At 42.5% G+C, this 15,211-nt stretch overlaps 1 protein-coding gene across 9 annotated transcripts in view; it reads left to right on the top strand.

Annotated features, from left to right (window-relative positions):
- Positions 1-15,211, top strand: part of LOC117484967 (ELKS/Rab6-interacting/CAST family member 1-like) — a 137,093-nt gene that overhangs the window by 90,160 nt on the left and 31,722 nt on the right. For all 9 annotated transcript variants that reach the window (XR_004556182.1, XR_004556183.1, XM_034133499.1 and 6 more), the window contains one exon: positions 7,749-7,896. Coding sequence is in view for 7 of the 9 variants with exons in the window: in XM_034133499.1 (XP_033989390.1) it covers positions 7,749-7,896 (148 nt within the window). In the remaining 2 variants the exon portion in view is untranslated. The remainder of the gene's footprint in view (positions 1-7,748; positions 7,897-15,211) is intronic.

Genomic DNA, 15,211 nt, shown 5'->3' with positions numbered 1-15,211 from the left:
TCAAAGTCTATGTGTGTGTTTTTGTGTGTGTGACAGAAATGTTGAGGGCTTAGCATGACAACAAGGGGCACGCCGTTTGACACTTAGTCTTACAAGCTCCAAATCAGAGCGCCTCGCTCCCCGGCGTGTTTTTTCTTTCTTGCGCTCTCTGTACTTGCCTTTTTTTGCCCTTTTCTCTCCGAGTCTGGCTGTCCTCCTCTTTCCTTTTAGATGTTTCCTTCTCCCTTGAGAGAGACTGAGGGAGAGATTGAATCGGGGAAAATAGAAGCAATAAAAGCAGTGCTCCGGTTAGAAGTCGTATTCAAATACCAGGGTTTTTTAAAAGTCTCAGTGATCTTCAGCTGAATATAAGATAAGTCTCCTTCTTATTGTCCTGACTCTATTTTATTGTAATTCTCTACTCTTATTGCCATTTGTATGTGTAATCTGTACAGAACCCTCACACCAATGAAGCACTCTGAATTCAGCTGAATAAAAAGAGGGGATTTAAAACAAGCACAACAAGCCTAGAACAAGAGAGGACATGTTCTGAAGGATGAAAGAGAACCAAACACATCAGAACAAAGAGAAACAAGTGGAGAGAAAGAGCAGATAAAGGAAAAAATGATGAAACCTCAACTGGCCAGTTTTCCTCAGACGATTACAGGTTGTGAGTGCCAGGTCGGGAACACATCGTTTAACAGCAATTAAAGAGGGAAACGAATCAAAAAGTCAAAAACAAAACATGTTTTTCTTTTCTCCAAAGCTTCTGATTGTACATTATAGGTGCCAAACAATGACATTATTTATTCTGGAAGTAATACACTTAAGTAAACAGACAGGAGGACATGCTACTGACAGACTGGCTTGTTTAACATACTCTGAAGAGAAAGTAAGACATTAGCTGGAGAGAGAAATAAACAGATTTAAACCTGACGCTCTGACATCAACAGTATAATCATGGTTATAAATAACTGCACAACTATCATTTACACAATGTGTTTCCATAATAAGACTTTCCTGGCTCACAGTGAGGCATTTAAGTATTGAAAATAAGTGATGAACAAAGAAACTCAGCACATAAACGTACCAGATGAAATGAATCACGGTGGATTTTGTTTCAGTAAAACTATGATAGTCATTCATTTGAATTCTATTTAGCTCTTAAAATTACAAAAAGATCATGCAAATCATTGTCACCAGTAGGGTACTTTTCAATTTAGAGACTTCCCAAAAAACGTTTAAACCTGATGTAGGAAAGTATTTATTGATAAAGTCAAAATGCATAAAATGAAAAGTGACTCCATTGGACTCCTTTGGTACTTCTGCAACCCAGTGACATCACTACGTAACACTCGCGCTTCTATTAGCTAGCGCTTCAAAACATTGTACGTGATAGTCTAAGGGGTGGGACATCTCTAAGCGGTTGACCAATCACAGCAGAGCCGGCCAGCTAACCAATCAGAGCAGACTGGGCTCTGGTTTCAGACAGAGGGTGAAAATAAAGAGCTTTTTGAACATTAAAGCATGGAGACATGTCCCAGTAGAGACACTACATACTGATATGAACCTGAATATGAGCATAATACGACCCCATTTTGTCTCCATTCACTTTCAGAGCAGTAACACGCAGTGGAGAATAGCCGTAACACAGGTAGCCTCTCTAAATACAGCACATTGACAGAAACACCTTTGTCACTCTCACATTGTCAAATAAAGCAAAACTGGTTTCAGAAATCGTCTTCCAAAGACATGTGGGAGACGCAGGTGTCCCATCCTGTGACTGGAGTGCTGACAGATTGTTAGCAGATGTCTTTCTGCAGAAATTGATTTACTGTAAAGAACCACAGTGAAGAGAAAAGCTGCATCTTTAGTCACACTTCTCCGTGTGTGTGGTCCTATGGAAAGAGCAAACCCCGCCGACCATGGATAATGCATTTTTACACCTTTCTTATTAGTCACAGTGTGTGTTTTTAAATGTGTGTGAGACAGAGAAAGAGAGAGTGTGTGTGTGTGTGTGTGTCAAGAACAGATCCTCATTCTGTCATGCAGTCCCACCTGCCCTCCTCTCTTTCTCCCCCCTCTGTCTCTCTGCCTCCCCATCCCGCTACTCTTTCTCCCCCTTCATGTCTCTTTGATTTGTTTTCCCTCCAAATCCTCCAGTTATTTTATTCCCTTCCCTGTCAGTGCTGTTTCTTTCTGTGTGTGTGTGTGTGTGTGTGTGTAAGCTCTCTTGCTGTCTTTTCTTTAAGCCCCTCTGATGTACAACAGCTCCTTGAGGGGAGCTTTTCTCTCCCTTACTCACACACACACACACACACACACACACACACACACACACACACACACACACACACACACACACACACACACACACACACACACACACACACACACTTATCCTATGCACCAGCTTTAACCTATTTTCCTAACACTCTCTCTCACGTTTTCCCATTCTCTCTGATGCTCTCTCATCCCGTCTTCTCCTTTCACACTAAATCATTCATATCCAGTGTGTCTGACCCACTTCCACTATAGTTTAAGACACACACGCGCACACACAGCTTTCAAAAAAGATCTCCAAAAATCCTGCTGTTCTCAGTGTGTTTTCGTACATTATACAGTGAGCTACTTTAATCGGAGTAGTCAAAGATAAAAACAAAACAGTTTCTATCACATCAGGACCTGGCTGCTGTCCTGACAATATGATTATCACTTTCACAGTCTTAATAAACAAGTATTCTTTCCAAACAAAGTTTGTTTTTTGGCGTTGGATAAAAGCCTCATCTTGACTGTAATTCCCAAAAATCATTTTATCATTATTCTGCATTTTCACCCTGCTATCATCCCTTTCATGTGTTTGGCTTAATGTAGCCGTGGAGAGCAGTTTCAAACTTAACAACTGCGGTAGGTGTCGATCATTCTCTCTAATGACTTTATGATCTAGTGAAGTGGAACTTTGTGTTGGTGCTTTTGCAGCAGAGAGAGAGGGAGGGAGCAGCAGAACATGCTCTTCTATAAACCAAGGCTTTATTGGCTGTCTCTGCTTTGATGCTGTGTGTGTGTGTGTGTGTGTGTGTGTGTGTGTGTGTGTGTGTGTGTGTGTGTGTGTGTGCCCTCCCATATCTTCCTCTCCTTTTCTTTTAGACTTTCAGAACAGTAAGTCTTAAGGCCTACAGTTTTTCAGTGAGAATAAAATAAAATAAAACTTTATTTAGCACTTCATACACAGAAGGTAACACAAAGTGCTTCACAAACCAAATAGAAAAAGAACAACAATAATACCACCCCCACTTCCCAGCTTATACGTAAATAACAAGAAACACATCACTTTATAAAAAATAAAAAAAAGGAATTCACTTAAAGGTTAATATACACATGACTGAATAAAACAAGAATACAAAAATAATAACAATTTCATGCATAAAGTTCTATTTAAAGTCAAATGTAAAAGGAGGGTCTTCAGAATGAATGCTCTCTGCTGCCCCTCAGGTCCTCTGGGAGGCTGTTACACAATTGTAGGCCGTGATGATAAAATGACGCCTCTTTGCTTTCCCTTAAATAAAAGGTTCCAGAAGACTTGATGGTTCTACAGGGTGCATTGGTTTAAAGCAAATCTGATCAAACCTTTAAGAGGAACCTGTGACCCAAGATTTTCATTGCACAACTACACTGCAGCTGACGAATAAAACCTTTGACCCTTTGGAAAAACAAATAAAGTATTTGAAAATCAATTCTGAGGCTCAAAGGTAGCCAGTGCAGAGACTTTAATATGGGGAGATGTGAGGTTCTCTGAAGTAGAACATGTGGAGGGAAACGTCCTTACACAGAGATGAGGTGGAGTTTGACACACAGCATGTCCTACAGTTCTAAAGAGAAAACTGTGAGTCTACACGCAGCCTCCTGTGTACCAGAGCAGACTGTCACAGAGACAATGAGAGCTGCTTTGTTCACTCGGAAACACAGAGCAGAGAGAGGGGATTATTTCTAAAATAGCTCTGTGTTTGTCTTAGACAGGGACTGGCCTATGTCACACTGGACTGAATCTACTTCACACACACACAGGGACACACACTCTTCACTCTTACACATACATGCACTGTAAAGGACTTTCAATACACACAGACAACTTGTTAACAGTCACACACACCGAAATACATACGGTACATCCTTATGAGCACATGGACAAACAGAAGGACATGCTGTCATAAACACAGACATGCATCTGTCACCACACACACACACACACACACACACACACACACACACACACACACACACACACACACACACACACACACACACACACACACACACACACACACACACACACACTGTAGATTGCAGTAGAGGGTGACAGCATGAAAGAGATAATGCAGCACACACAGGAAGCTGTTTGGAGTGTGTGTTTGAGTATGTGTGTGTGTGTGTGTGTGTGTAGAAATATGTGAGTGATCTAAGACCAGGCATTAGTGTTTCTGATAATGTGAGGGGCCTTAAGTGGTTTTAGGAAGGAGAGAGCCCCCATGTATGTGCGTGTGTGTGTGTGTGTGGCTTAGTGTTGGGGTTGGGGTCAGGTGCCTGGTGCGTCTGCATGTATCTGCTTACTGTCTGCCTTGTCGCCGCGGCGATGACATCATGGCACACGACCGCCGAACGTCGGAAAGAATGCCTCTTGTCTCCTTAACAGACGGAGGAGGTGGGGAGATAAAGGAGGACGGGAGGAGAGGTGAAGAGAAAGAGATATGGGGGTGGGGGGCTAGGATAGAGAATATGTGAGAGTCTGAAAGGAAGTGGGAAGTGAATATAACCTAAATGGAAACTAGACTACCTTTAGTGTATCAAAAAGTATTTGCAATTGTTGTAGATGCGTCTTTTACAAACACATAGGAAAGTCACAGTTTCCAGGTGCCCTTATAAGGCATTTTATATTTTCAAAACCAGTAAAGGAGGTTTGTTTGAAACATTTCCCGGGAATTATTGGAATGTTTTGCACTCATGCACCTCATAATTAAAGTCCAACGCCAATGTTTAGTGAGAGCTAAAGTAAGGGTTGGAGTGGCTGAAATGTGCATCTCCTACCACACGTACAATAACACTTACCAATTGTTTTAGTTCCCTAACTTTAACCATATCTCAACAACTGTATTTCCGTCATAACCGCGATCTCACTCTGACCTAAAGCATACTGTAGCTGTCATGCACAGATATTGTGGAATTTCTCTTTTTTTAAACGAGTGTATTGAATGTGATTTGGGTATTTTTCTCAATTGTTCAGTATCAAAGTTCTCCTTCTCCTCTTGAGCCACCTTTATATTTTCCCGCGCACAATCCGGTACTTTTTTTTATTGAGCCTAGCTGAAAGCAGATCTGAACAGTGAAAGAATAAAGTGACACCTAAACAAAATCCGGGGGCCAAACGGGTCACAAAGAATTGACAAATCTCTGGAGTGTCTAGTGCAACAAAGTGCGAAGAATACCAAAGTTGTTGTCAAAATATGAAACCATGAAGCTATAACAGATTTTGAATAAGATTTTACTTTGAAGACCTTCCTTTATCCTACTGTGCCCTCCATAATACTCCGGAAAGACTTGGAAGTAAAGTAACAGATCTGAGGCTGCGTGTCCGCTGGGAGCCTTTCCTCTGCACACTGCTGGCTGCATTGTCTTTGTTATTTTCAGTTAAGAAAGGGTAAGGACACATTGCCAGCCAACTGAGAGCATACTGTGTTTTTAAGTGCCTTCTGACGGCAGAATTATCTAAAGATTTGGCAAAAGAGAGCTGCACTTGAAACAGATTTTAATGATCACATCGTAACAGCAGTAGCCACAACTAGCACTTGTCATAAGCATGTGTTTAGCTCTGGCCAAACAGAGATTATTTTAAGTGCGTTTGTGTGTTGAAGAGATGTAGGGAGAGCCCTAGAGAGGCCCAGAATGAGACGAGTGCATCTGGAATAAATATCATTTTATCACCGGGGTTTATAAGCGCCGTGTGCTGGCAGGTTACTCTCAGATATGATATAAAACTAGACGCACTGTTAGCTTTACAAGACTAATGTTCCATTAGCCTTCCTGTGTTTGGGTGTGTACGTGTGTGTGAACCAGTGACAGTTTGTGTGAAAAAAGAAAGGGAAAAACTGTGAAAGTGTTTCAGGGTTTCAGAATCTGTAAGAAAGAAAATGATACCCTGATTATATTTAGTCCGAGAGCTAGTTCAAAGTGTTGCATTTTTCAACACTGTAATGAAGAGAAGGAGCATTTTGGATGACTATGGGCGTGTTGAAACATAATATTATAAATTCATAAACATATCGGTGAAAAATATCTCAAAACTGTGCTTCCATATTCACATGTCTGAAAAGTATTTGAGCAGACTGGCCCGGGGAATCACTCTACCCAGTCTCCACTCCCTCAGCCTCTGCTCCTGACAGGAATGCTGTGTCCAGATGCATGATGGGACACTTGTACACTGACAGTTTGGTCAGTGAGGTTGACCAAAGAATCTGTGGGTCTTCACGGAGTCCAAACGTGCAATCTGTCTTGATTTAGACACTCTCATCACTGCATTCCTCTCTGCACCGCTGTATCTGTGCGTGTGTCTGTGACAGACCGAAAGAGAAACCGTCTAATTGTCTGCAATGCCAGACCATTGACATGCACAGAAACCTATACAACACACTACAGCAAAGGGAAATCCCCAAAAAGCACAATAGGACGTCGTGATCTAGAAACAGCAGCTTGATATTTTCTAAAGTTTCTCTTTATATATTACCTGATTGCAAAATACAATTTATGTCAGAAGCTAAATTCAGTCACACAGACGAAGAGTGATTTTATTATGTTCTGTGCAATTTGGCATCTTTGTGTGTGTTTATGTGTGATAGTGTTTGGGAAATCGTTGAGCCCTGTGGGATTGTGGAAAACCCGTTGTGATTTAGATTCTCTATGGAAACGGACAGAATTCTGAGTATTTGGAGCCTTCGGTGTCCTCAAATCTGTGGCTGATGGGATGCGGCTTGTTGCTTCCGGAACCACATGGAATGCTATCTCTCCGTCAGCCCGACCTAAGGAGTCAGCCAGGGGAAGAGATAGAGAGCCAAGAGGCCTGACAGACAGACAGGGACTAGAGAGTAATACCTGTATGCAAACAGAGTGACAGACATTTATATGTGTGTATAAAGCTGTTGTCAAATGAATCAGTTCAAGACAATATGAAGGAGGGTTTATCATGAGGATCTATATGGCATATAGACAATGTGGAGACATCTTGATTGCATGGTGTGCGTCGTACTTCACCACAGGGAGCTCCATATTTATGTAACCATTTTATCGTTCTAAATCACAAAGTAGCGCCCAATAAAGAGGACATTGCTCCACTTGTTGACACACCATGGGTTCACCATGACATTCAAGTATACCCAAATTAGTATTGGTTTTCTTTTGTCCGGATTTAGAGACATCTATCTCCGGGATTCCTGTCTCCACACCAATACCAGTGAAGTGATTGGAATGAAGTGCTCATAAAGTTTTCATTTAGAAATGTGATGGGAACATCCTCTGGATAACTAAAAAAAGGTGTCTTGTAATTTTCTGCAATATGTTTTTGCAAAAGAAAACTGCATTGAAACCATAATGTATGTGTCCTATTGCAACTATTTCATATTGCAATTATTGCTCAACTTGTGCATTATCACCAAGTGTGGCTTGAATTAAATAAAATAAAAAGGTTTGTAGTCTTGCTAACCAAACGATTGTTCTCTGTGCAGGCAAGAGGCGCTGCTGGCAGCCATCAGTGAGAAAGACGCCAACATCGCCCTGCTGGAGCTCTCCTCCTCCAAGAAGAAGAAAACCCAGGACGAGGTGGCAGCTCTGAAGCGGGAGAAGGATGGTCTGGTTCATCAGCTCAAACAGCAGGTAGGATTACTGTGCACACACTAAAACACACACACACACACACACACACTTCAACATCTAAGTGGACACCAGGAAAGATTTTCGTCAGTTATTTTAAAGAAAGAGGGGCAGAGATGGAGGGGAAAAAGTGTGAGAGGGGTAAAAGGGAACAGGTGAAGTGGCACTGACGAGGGGAGCAAATGAAAACAGGAGAAACTGAGTCCAGATGTGACCACAGTCCTCCCACCACCACGGGTACATTTAGGATTAGCCTACCCCTCCCACACACACCGCACACAAACACACACCAAGTTCAAATGTTCCATAAAATCCAGGGTCACAACACTTTCATGTGAATGAGTTTTTATTTAAATGTTCTGTCCTCAGATACACACACTGAATCTTAGCAACACTTCCCTGGTATGGCTACACCTTCACAAGCACAGACATGCCGATGTGTACACACTCACCCAGGCCAAAAACAAGGATATAAACATGACCAAATGCCTCTGTGGTTCCAACAGAGGTCTATTCACACACTCAGAGACACGCTCACACACAGTTAAAGTTCTCGTGGGTCTAGTGAATTAACCAACCCCTGAGTGGACGAGCCTGCTGGGAGTTTGGTGGATTTCTTCTTCGCTGGTCTCCTGTTTGTACTCACTTTCTGTCCACATCTGTCACTCCTTGTTTTTGACTTGGTGTTTTTATTTGATGCACAAATTCACAAAAGTTGTGCAACAGTACACAAATTATAAATAAATTGATACAGAATAAGAAGGTCAAAAGTCAGAGCTTCGGTGCTTATCTTCCCTTCTGCTGGCTGTACACCAATGATATTTATCACATTCATTACATTTATAACGTTACCATAGCTGCTTCAACATGATCTTACTGGATGGTTGGGCTACACACATTTTCTGCAAACATGGGACCAGTCAATAGTGGAAGAAGTACTCGGATTATGTACTCAAGTAAAAGTATCATACTAAATTGTAAAAATACAAGAAAAAGTATCCAAAAGTATTGGCCTCACATTAAGTACCAAAAGTACTTGTGTAAACACCCATTTCAGAATTATATACAGTACATTTTATATATTAAATCACTGGAATATAATGAATGATGCATTAATGTATTCATCACAGCTGGTAAAGGTGAAGCTACTTTTAATGACTTTATATACTGCTGCCTGATATCATATCCTATAATTATATGTCAATGTTTATTTATTAGGTCATTTAAATGGTTACTAATGTAGTGGAGTGAAAAGTACAAGTCAAAGTCAACTTTATTGTCAATCTCAAAATATGTTTGTACACACAGAAAGATCGAAATACTGTTTCCCACAGTCCCGAGGTATAGAAAACACACATTAAAATACAAGAACACTCAATAATTACAAAAAAACACAAAATAACTGTTTACTTCAAGTGAATCAATATTGTCTTCTAAAATGTAGTAGATTAGAAGTATAAAAAAGGAAAGTACTTTTTTAAAGTACCTCAAAATTGTACTTAAGAGATGTGATCATCAAAACAGATAAGTTAATCATTTATTTGTATTTATTTGCATAATGTTCGCATTATTGGACATTGCCAAATATTCACTTAATGGATTGAATTAGTTCTAACGGATTTAATAAGATGGATGCACAAGAGAGAGGAAAGTTGCGCGCAGTTGTGTGTAAAAGAGTGTTTGAATTGGTGTTTAAGAGAAGTGTTGGAGAGTGGTTGTGTCAAATGAAGTCATTATAACATACATCACTCTCCTCTCTCTTCCTCCCTCATCTCTCCGTCCTTTTTGAAGTCGTTTATGACACCTCAGGGTCTCCGAGGAGGGTACTGACAACACAGAGACTACTGTCTGGGTGTCAAGGGTGTGGGCCAATGCTGTGTGTGTCTCTCTCTTTCTTTCTCTCTGTGGTGTCATAATTTTCCGTCCCTCAATGATGGATCACAGCCGAGACTTCCTCAATATTCCCGTGTGTGTGTTCACGTGTGGTTGTGTTTGCAGTGTAACCATCAAGTGAGTTAGCTGAGGATAGTATTTTTAGCTCGCTCCCATCAGAGTGACATATGCACACACTTTGCTACTGATAACCTGCCTGACAGCTGGACAGACAGAGTTGCGGTATGGAATTGTATGTGATTATAAATCAGAGAGCTTTGGTTGCCATGAGGCAGGTGTAAACAGAAAGCAGTGTGTTTAGCTCCGTAAAGTAAAACTAAGTGGTTAACTTGTGTGATGGATGATCCCCAATGCTATTTTTTACAGTTTCTCCAGAGTGTTTTTTGACGGCCATCACTCTTCAGTAGATCATAGGTCAAAGTGTTTTAGTAGCGCTTAAACGCCGCTGACATCGCACGTCTGGTCTGAATTTGTGTTTGAAACACTGCTTCACCTGTGTTTCTTTGGAGCAGGTTACATTTACAGAATCAGATCAATGTTTGAAATCAGCAACTTAAACATATTTGAATGAACAGACAAAGTTCTGTATGGCTCCTTGCAACGAGCTGTAGCAGCAACAAAAAATGAAGATGTACTTTGCTGCCTTTGTCTTTTTTTATAATTATCTGAGATTAACATAATATTTGTTTTTTTAAACTTTATTGAAAGAGTTCAATGTATGCAGCGAAAAATTGTGTTAAAGAGGACATATTCTGCTCATTTTCAGGTGTATATTAGTATTTAGTGCCTCTACTGTGACATGTCTGCATGCTTTAATGTTCAAAAAGCTCTTTATTTTTCTCATACTGCCTGTGCTGCAGCACCTCTTTTCACCCTCTGTCTGAAACCAGAGCACAGTCTGCGCTGATTGGTTCGCTGGCCGGCTCTTTTCTGATTGGTTTACCAATTAGAGATGTCCCGCGCCTTAGCCTATCTTGTACAATGTGTTTGAATACTAGCCAATAGAAGCCAGTGTTACGTAGTGATCTCACTATGTTCTCTAAGTAATCAAAGGAGTTCAATGGCAGCGTTTCAGGCAGGGGGGGGGGGAGTGTGTGAGAGAAACTCCCTCTGGAGTTAACACAGGGAGTTGAGCCTTTGTAGACCATTGACATGCACAAAAACCTACATAACACATCAGAGGAAAGGGAACACCCCAAAAAGCACAATAGGAATCTTTAATATAAAATGTATGCTAAATGTTCACTTACACTCACATTCATAAAACACATCTGTGTGTGTTTAAGAATATACAGTGTGTGTGTCCCTGAAAGTGCCTCCTGTGTCTTCCCCTTTGACCCCCAGCTGCATTATAGACAGGCGGCTGTAGATCAAGGCGATCTCAGCTATCTTCACTCTTCTTCTCCTCAAATCTTTCTCACAGTCTCTTTCCTCTTCATTTCTTTTATGAGTTTTTTTTTTTCTTCAGCAAAAACCATGACAGGATGAGAGAGAGGGGAATGTTTCTCGGAAGATTATGTGAAAGACGAGTGTAGAAGGAGTGAGTGAAGTATTTTATTAAATGAAACAAGAGGAAGAAATGGGGGAGGTGAGCAGTATCCCACCATCTGCCCCTGCAAGAGACACACGTGGTTAACATTTACAGGTGGTCTATGTGTGGCTGTGGCCTTCACCATTGTTCTGCACCTGTGTGGCTACAGCTTGGCTCTACAATTGTATTTTCTTAAGTTCCTGGTTGTGTGTTGTGTGTCACCTCATTTACAATGGTGTTAAATGATATTGCAGTTACACATAAAATCCATGGAACCCTAAGCTTGTGGGAAATCACAGATCAAAAACAATTCTTTAGACACTAAAATATAATCAGAATTTGTGAAGACTACAACTTCAGACACTTTAAACCTCTGAAATTGTAATCCCGTAAACTGTAGAGATGCACCTTTAATTTAAGTCTGACTGCATTTGTAAAGAGATATTTCCTGTATTAAGGACATTAAAACCCATATTTTTTGTTCAAGATTATATACATGTCCAAACACTAAAGCTTTTTGTAATGTTTCTCTTTTATAGTTTCTTTACACAATTACACAGTTAACTTATCATTATCATGACATCTCCTGTTACTGGCTAAAGTGAAACAATGTGTCTAATCTAATTTGTTACTCTGTAGAGATTTATCAGAATGAAATAATACCCCTTATTACTCAACTCATTCTCTTTCCATTGTCATTTGTATGACACTTTCTCTTTTTGTAAGAGTCACGGGGGGGAAAAATAATCAATTTTTTAATCATGATTAAAAAGTTGTAAACCAACAGTGACTCAGCAACTTTTCATTATTGATAATTGCACAGATAGAAACAAAGGTTATATCTCTCACAGGCTCCGCCCTCTACTGGACTCTATGGGTAGTCCCCTTGATCATATCATGCAAGCATTCATCCACTGAGACTTCTATAGACATAGCCGGCCCCGGGGCGGGCCTACCTGAATGCGCGCGCATCTCACCGCATAAAAGGAGGCCTCGCCTCCTGACTGTCATCCCTTTCTCTTCAGCAAGCAAGAGAACAACTGAGTGAAGAGAGACGGATAAAGAAGAAAAATTGACTCACCATTACTGGAGCAACGACCCTGCCCTTTGTGTCCGGGCGTTATTGCAGGCGCCGACCTCCACCGCCACTGTATCGAGTGCCTGGGGTCCGACCTCGCGGCGGCCAACCTGGGCCCGCTTCCGGCCTGCAGCGCCTGCCGTTTGATCCTTCGGCTCAGCCGCCGCCAGCGGCTGGTGCAGTTCGAGGATTGTCACGTCTCGTGGAGGACCCAGAACTCGAGGTGGTGGAGATGGAGGACCACGATGAGGGAGTGCCCTTCGTGTTCGCCATGCCAGTGGACCGGACGTGCCCGCTCGTCAGGGAGAGGGACGACGACGACGACATCTCGTTGTCTGATGCTTCCGGCGACCGCCAGGAAGGCCAGCAGCACAGGTCTGCGCTGCAGGACTTCCCGGTGGTGATGACTATGGCGGCGGAGCATGTAGGCTTACCGCTCCTGCCACCGAGGCCGGTGAGCCGCCTACGTCAGGGCTTCTACGGCACAGCCGGCACAGCCGGCGCAGCCGGCCTTAGTTTCGCCCCCCCCTGCCAGACATCTGGCGGTGTGTGGAGGCGACATGGCGACAGCCACTGAGGACGAAGGCTCCGGTTGCAACATGGGCTGGAATCCTCAGGGTGCAGGGCCACTCGGACACGGAGTGTCCCGGTGTGCCCCCCCTGGATGAAAGCCTGGCGGCCCATCTGCTTCCGCAGGCAGCCGGGTGGGCAGAGGGGAGAAGGCCCAATCCAAAAATTGCAGTACCCATAAGGAGCCGTACACATGCCGCAGTTTTTGCGTGGCTGTGTCTTTAGTTGAAAGCCCAGTGGCATCTGTTCATCTGTCATACTGATCATACAGTCAATAACTTTGTTGTTATTAGCATCTGGTTAGCTAGCTATGCTAACGAATATAAGAAGCTCTTTCTCCAACCAGTGAGGTAAAGGCACATCTTTATATGATCATTATAGTTATACAAAAATAAGAGAATAAAGTAAACAGGTATAAAATACTATATGACAGTAAAAAAAAGTTGTTATTAATAAACAAGAAGACAGTTTGAAAGGGGAGTGATTTGTAAAATATCCATAAAGAAAAATAAATCTGCTTACAGTTCTGTTTCATATGGGTGTTGAGAGATGTATCCATAGATCTCTTAATTTTGATCTCAATAGGCGCTTTCACACCGCAGTACTTTTCCCACTTTAGTTCCGATATAGTTCCGAAATGTTGCGTTCACACCAAAAAAAATTGTTTTTAGATCTAAAATGAGAGCAGGTACTTTCGTGGGAGAAAAAGGTTCCTATTTCTGATTGGCTGGGCGGATTGCAAACCACGCCCCGTAAAACTCCCAAAACGTTTTGTGAAACCGCCATTTTATTATCCTCGCATTAGCCCTTGGGGGGGGACGACGCGTCTGGACACGAGCCATGGCCAAGAAAGCTGCTCTACGCCTTTCCACCGCTGCGTCTCATTCTCCTTCTCCTGGGGAGAGTGAGGCGGGAACGTCTGTCAATCATCCTAGTAGCGCCGGATCGCGTCAGGGCTCCGTGGTACTCAGAGATGACACAGATGAAGGTGGGCCAGCCCTGGGCGCTTCCCCAGTTCTGGGGGGCGATGTCTCAAGAGGCAGGTGCAATCGGGGCGTTACCCACTCTGGGCCAACCTCTCCAGGCTTGGCTCCTGAGAGGGACAGGCTAAGACAGGGTGGATCGTCTGATAGTGTTATTCAGTCTATCCAGGCAGCTAGAGCGGGATCCACCACAGCCTGTTACAGGCCGAAGTGGCTGGGACTCCTGCTATGGTGTGAGGAGTGGAAAATAGAGCCCCTATCTTGTGAGTTGGGATCTATTTTGTCGTACTTACAGTTATTGGTGGACAGAGGGCTTGCTCATTCCACAGTGAAAGTGTATGCAGCAGCCGTCTCGTCCTGCCATGAGGGATTTGATGGCAGGTCAGCCTTTTTTCTCAGCCACTGATGTTGCGGTTTTTACGGGGGGTCAAGAGGTATACATCGGTATACATCGGTATACAGCCTGTGAGTGATATAACGAGGGGTTACGTATGGTAACCCTTGTTATATAAACACAGGCGGCACCCTCTACTCGGGGGCCCTGTCTGTCCTATGCTATACAGGATCAAGGGGAGTACCCATAGAGTCCAGTAGAGGGCTCCGCCTGTGTTTATATAACAAGGGTTACCATACGTAACCCCTCGTTTTTCCTTCAGCACTGGAACGAAGAAAACTAAACTATAATCTGAGCTAATATTCCCCAGAGTCTTATCACGCTTAAATAATTGTATCCTAAGCATGACTCAGCATTTTCCCGCCTCACATCACTCGGTTTTCAATTGTTTCTCATTCTGTCCTTTTCAGCGGGTTTCAGCAGAGAAAGGATGGATGGCAAGGAGGAGAAGAAGGGAACAATGAGAGAGGAGGGGTGGTGAAATAATGTTGATATTAAGGGAGAAAGAGAGAGTTGGCACAGAAACAAGTGAGCTGAGGTCAGCATTCTTGACAATTAGGAGAAAAAGGGAAAATGTAAAGAAAGGCCAGTGAGGAAAATGAAAGAGGAGGATGGGAGGGGGGTTTAATTTCTTCTTTCCTTTCAAGTCTCTTGGTTTTCCTCTTCCCACCTCTCTTTTTCCCTCATCTTTTCTTACCTTGCTTTAACCTTATGTCACTTTCATCAACCTTATGATTTTCCTTTAATTCCTATTCCTACATTCCTACTTGGGCGTGGCCTGTTAAGATGTGTTCACACATAGATCCTCCAGACCAGTTGTTTCAAAAGCTTGAGCCATGAGGGACTTCTGAGCTCCAAATGCCTTGTTT

Source organism: Trematomus bernacchii, unplaced genomic scaffold, assembly GCF_902827165.1.
Source record: "Trematomus bernacchii unplaced genomic scaffold, fTreBer1.1, whole genome shotgun sequence".
Classification (NCBI taxonomy): Eukaryota; Metazoa; Chordata; class Actinopteri; order Perciformes; family Nototheniidae; genus Trematomus; species Trematomus bernacchii.
This window is presented reverse-complemented; position numbering and strand designations above follow the sequence as displayed.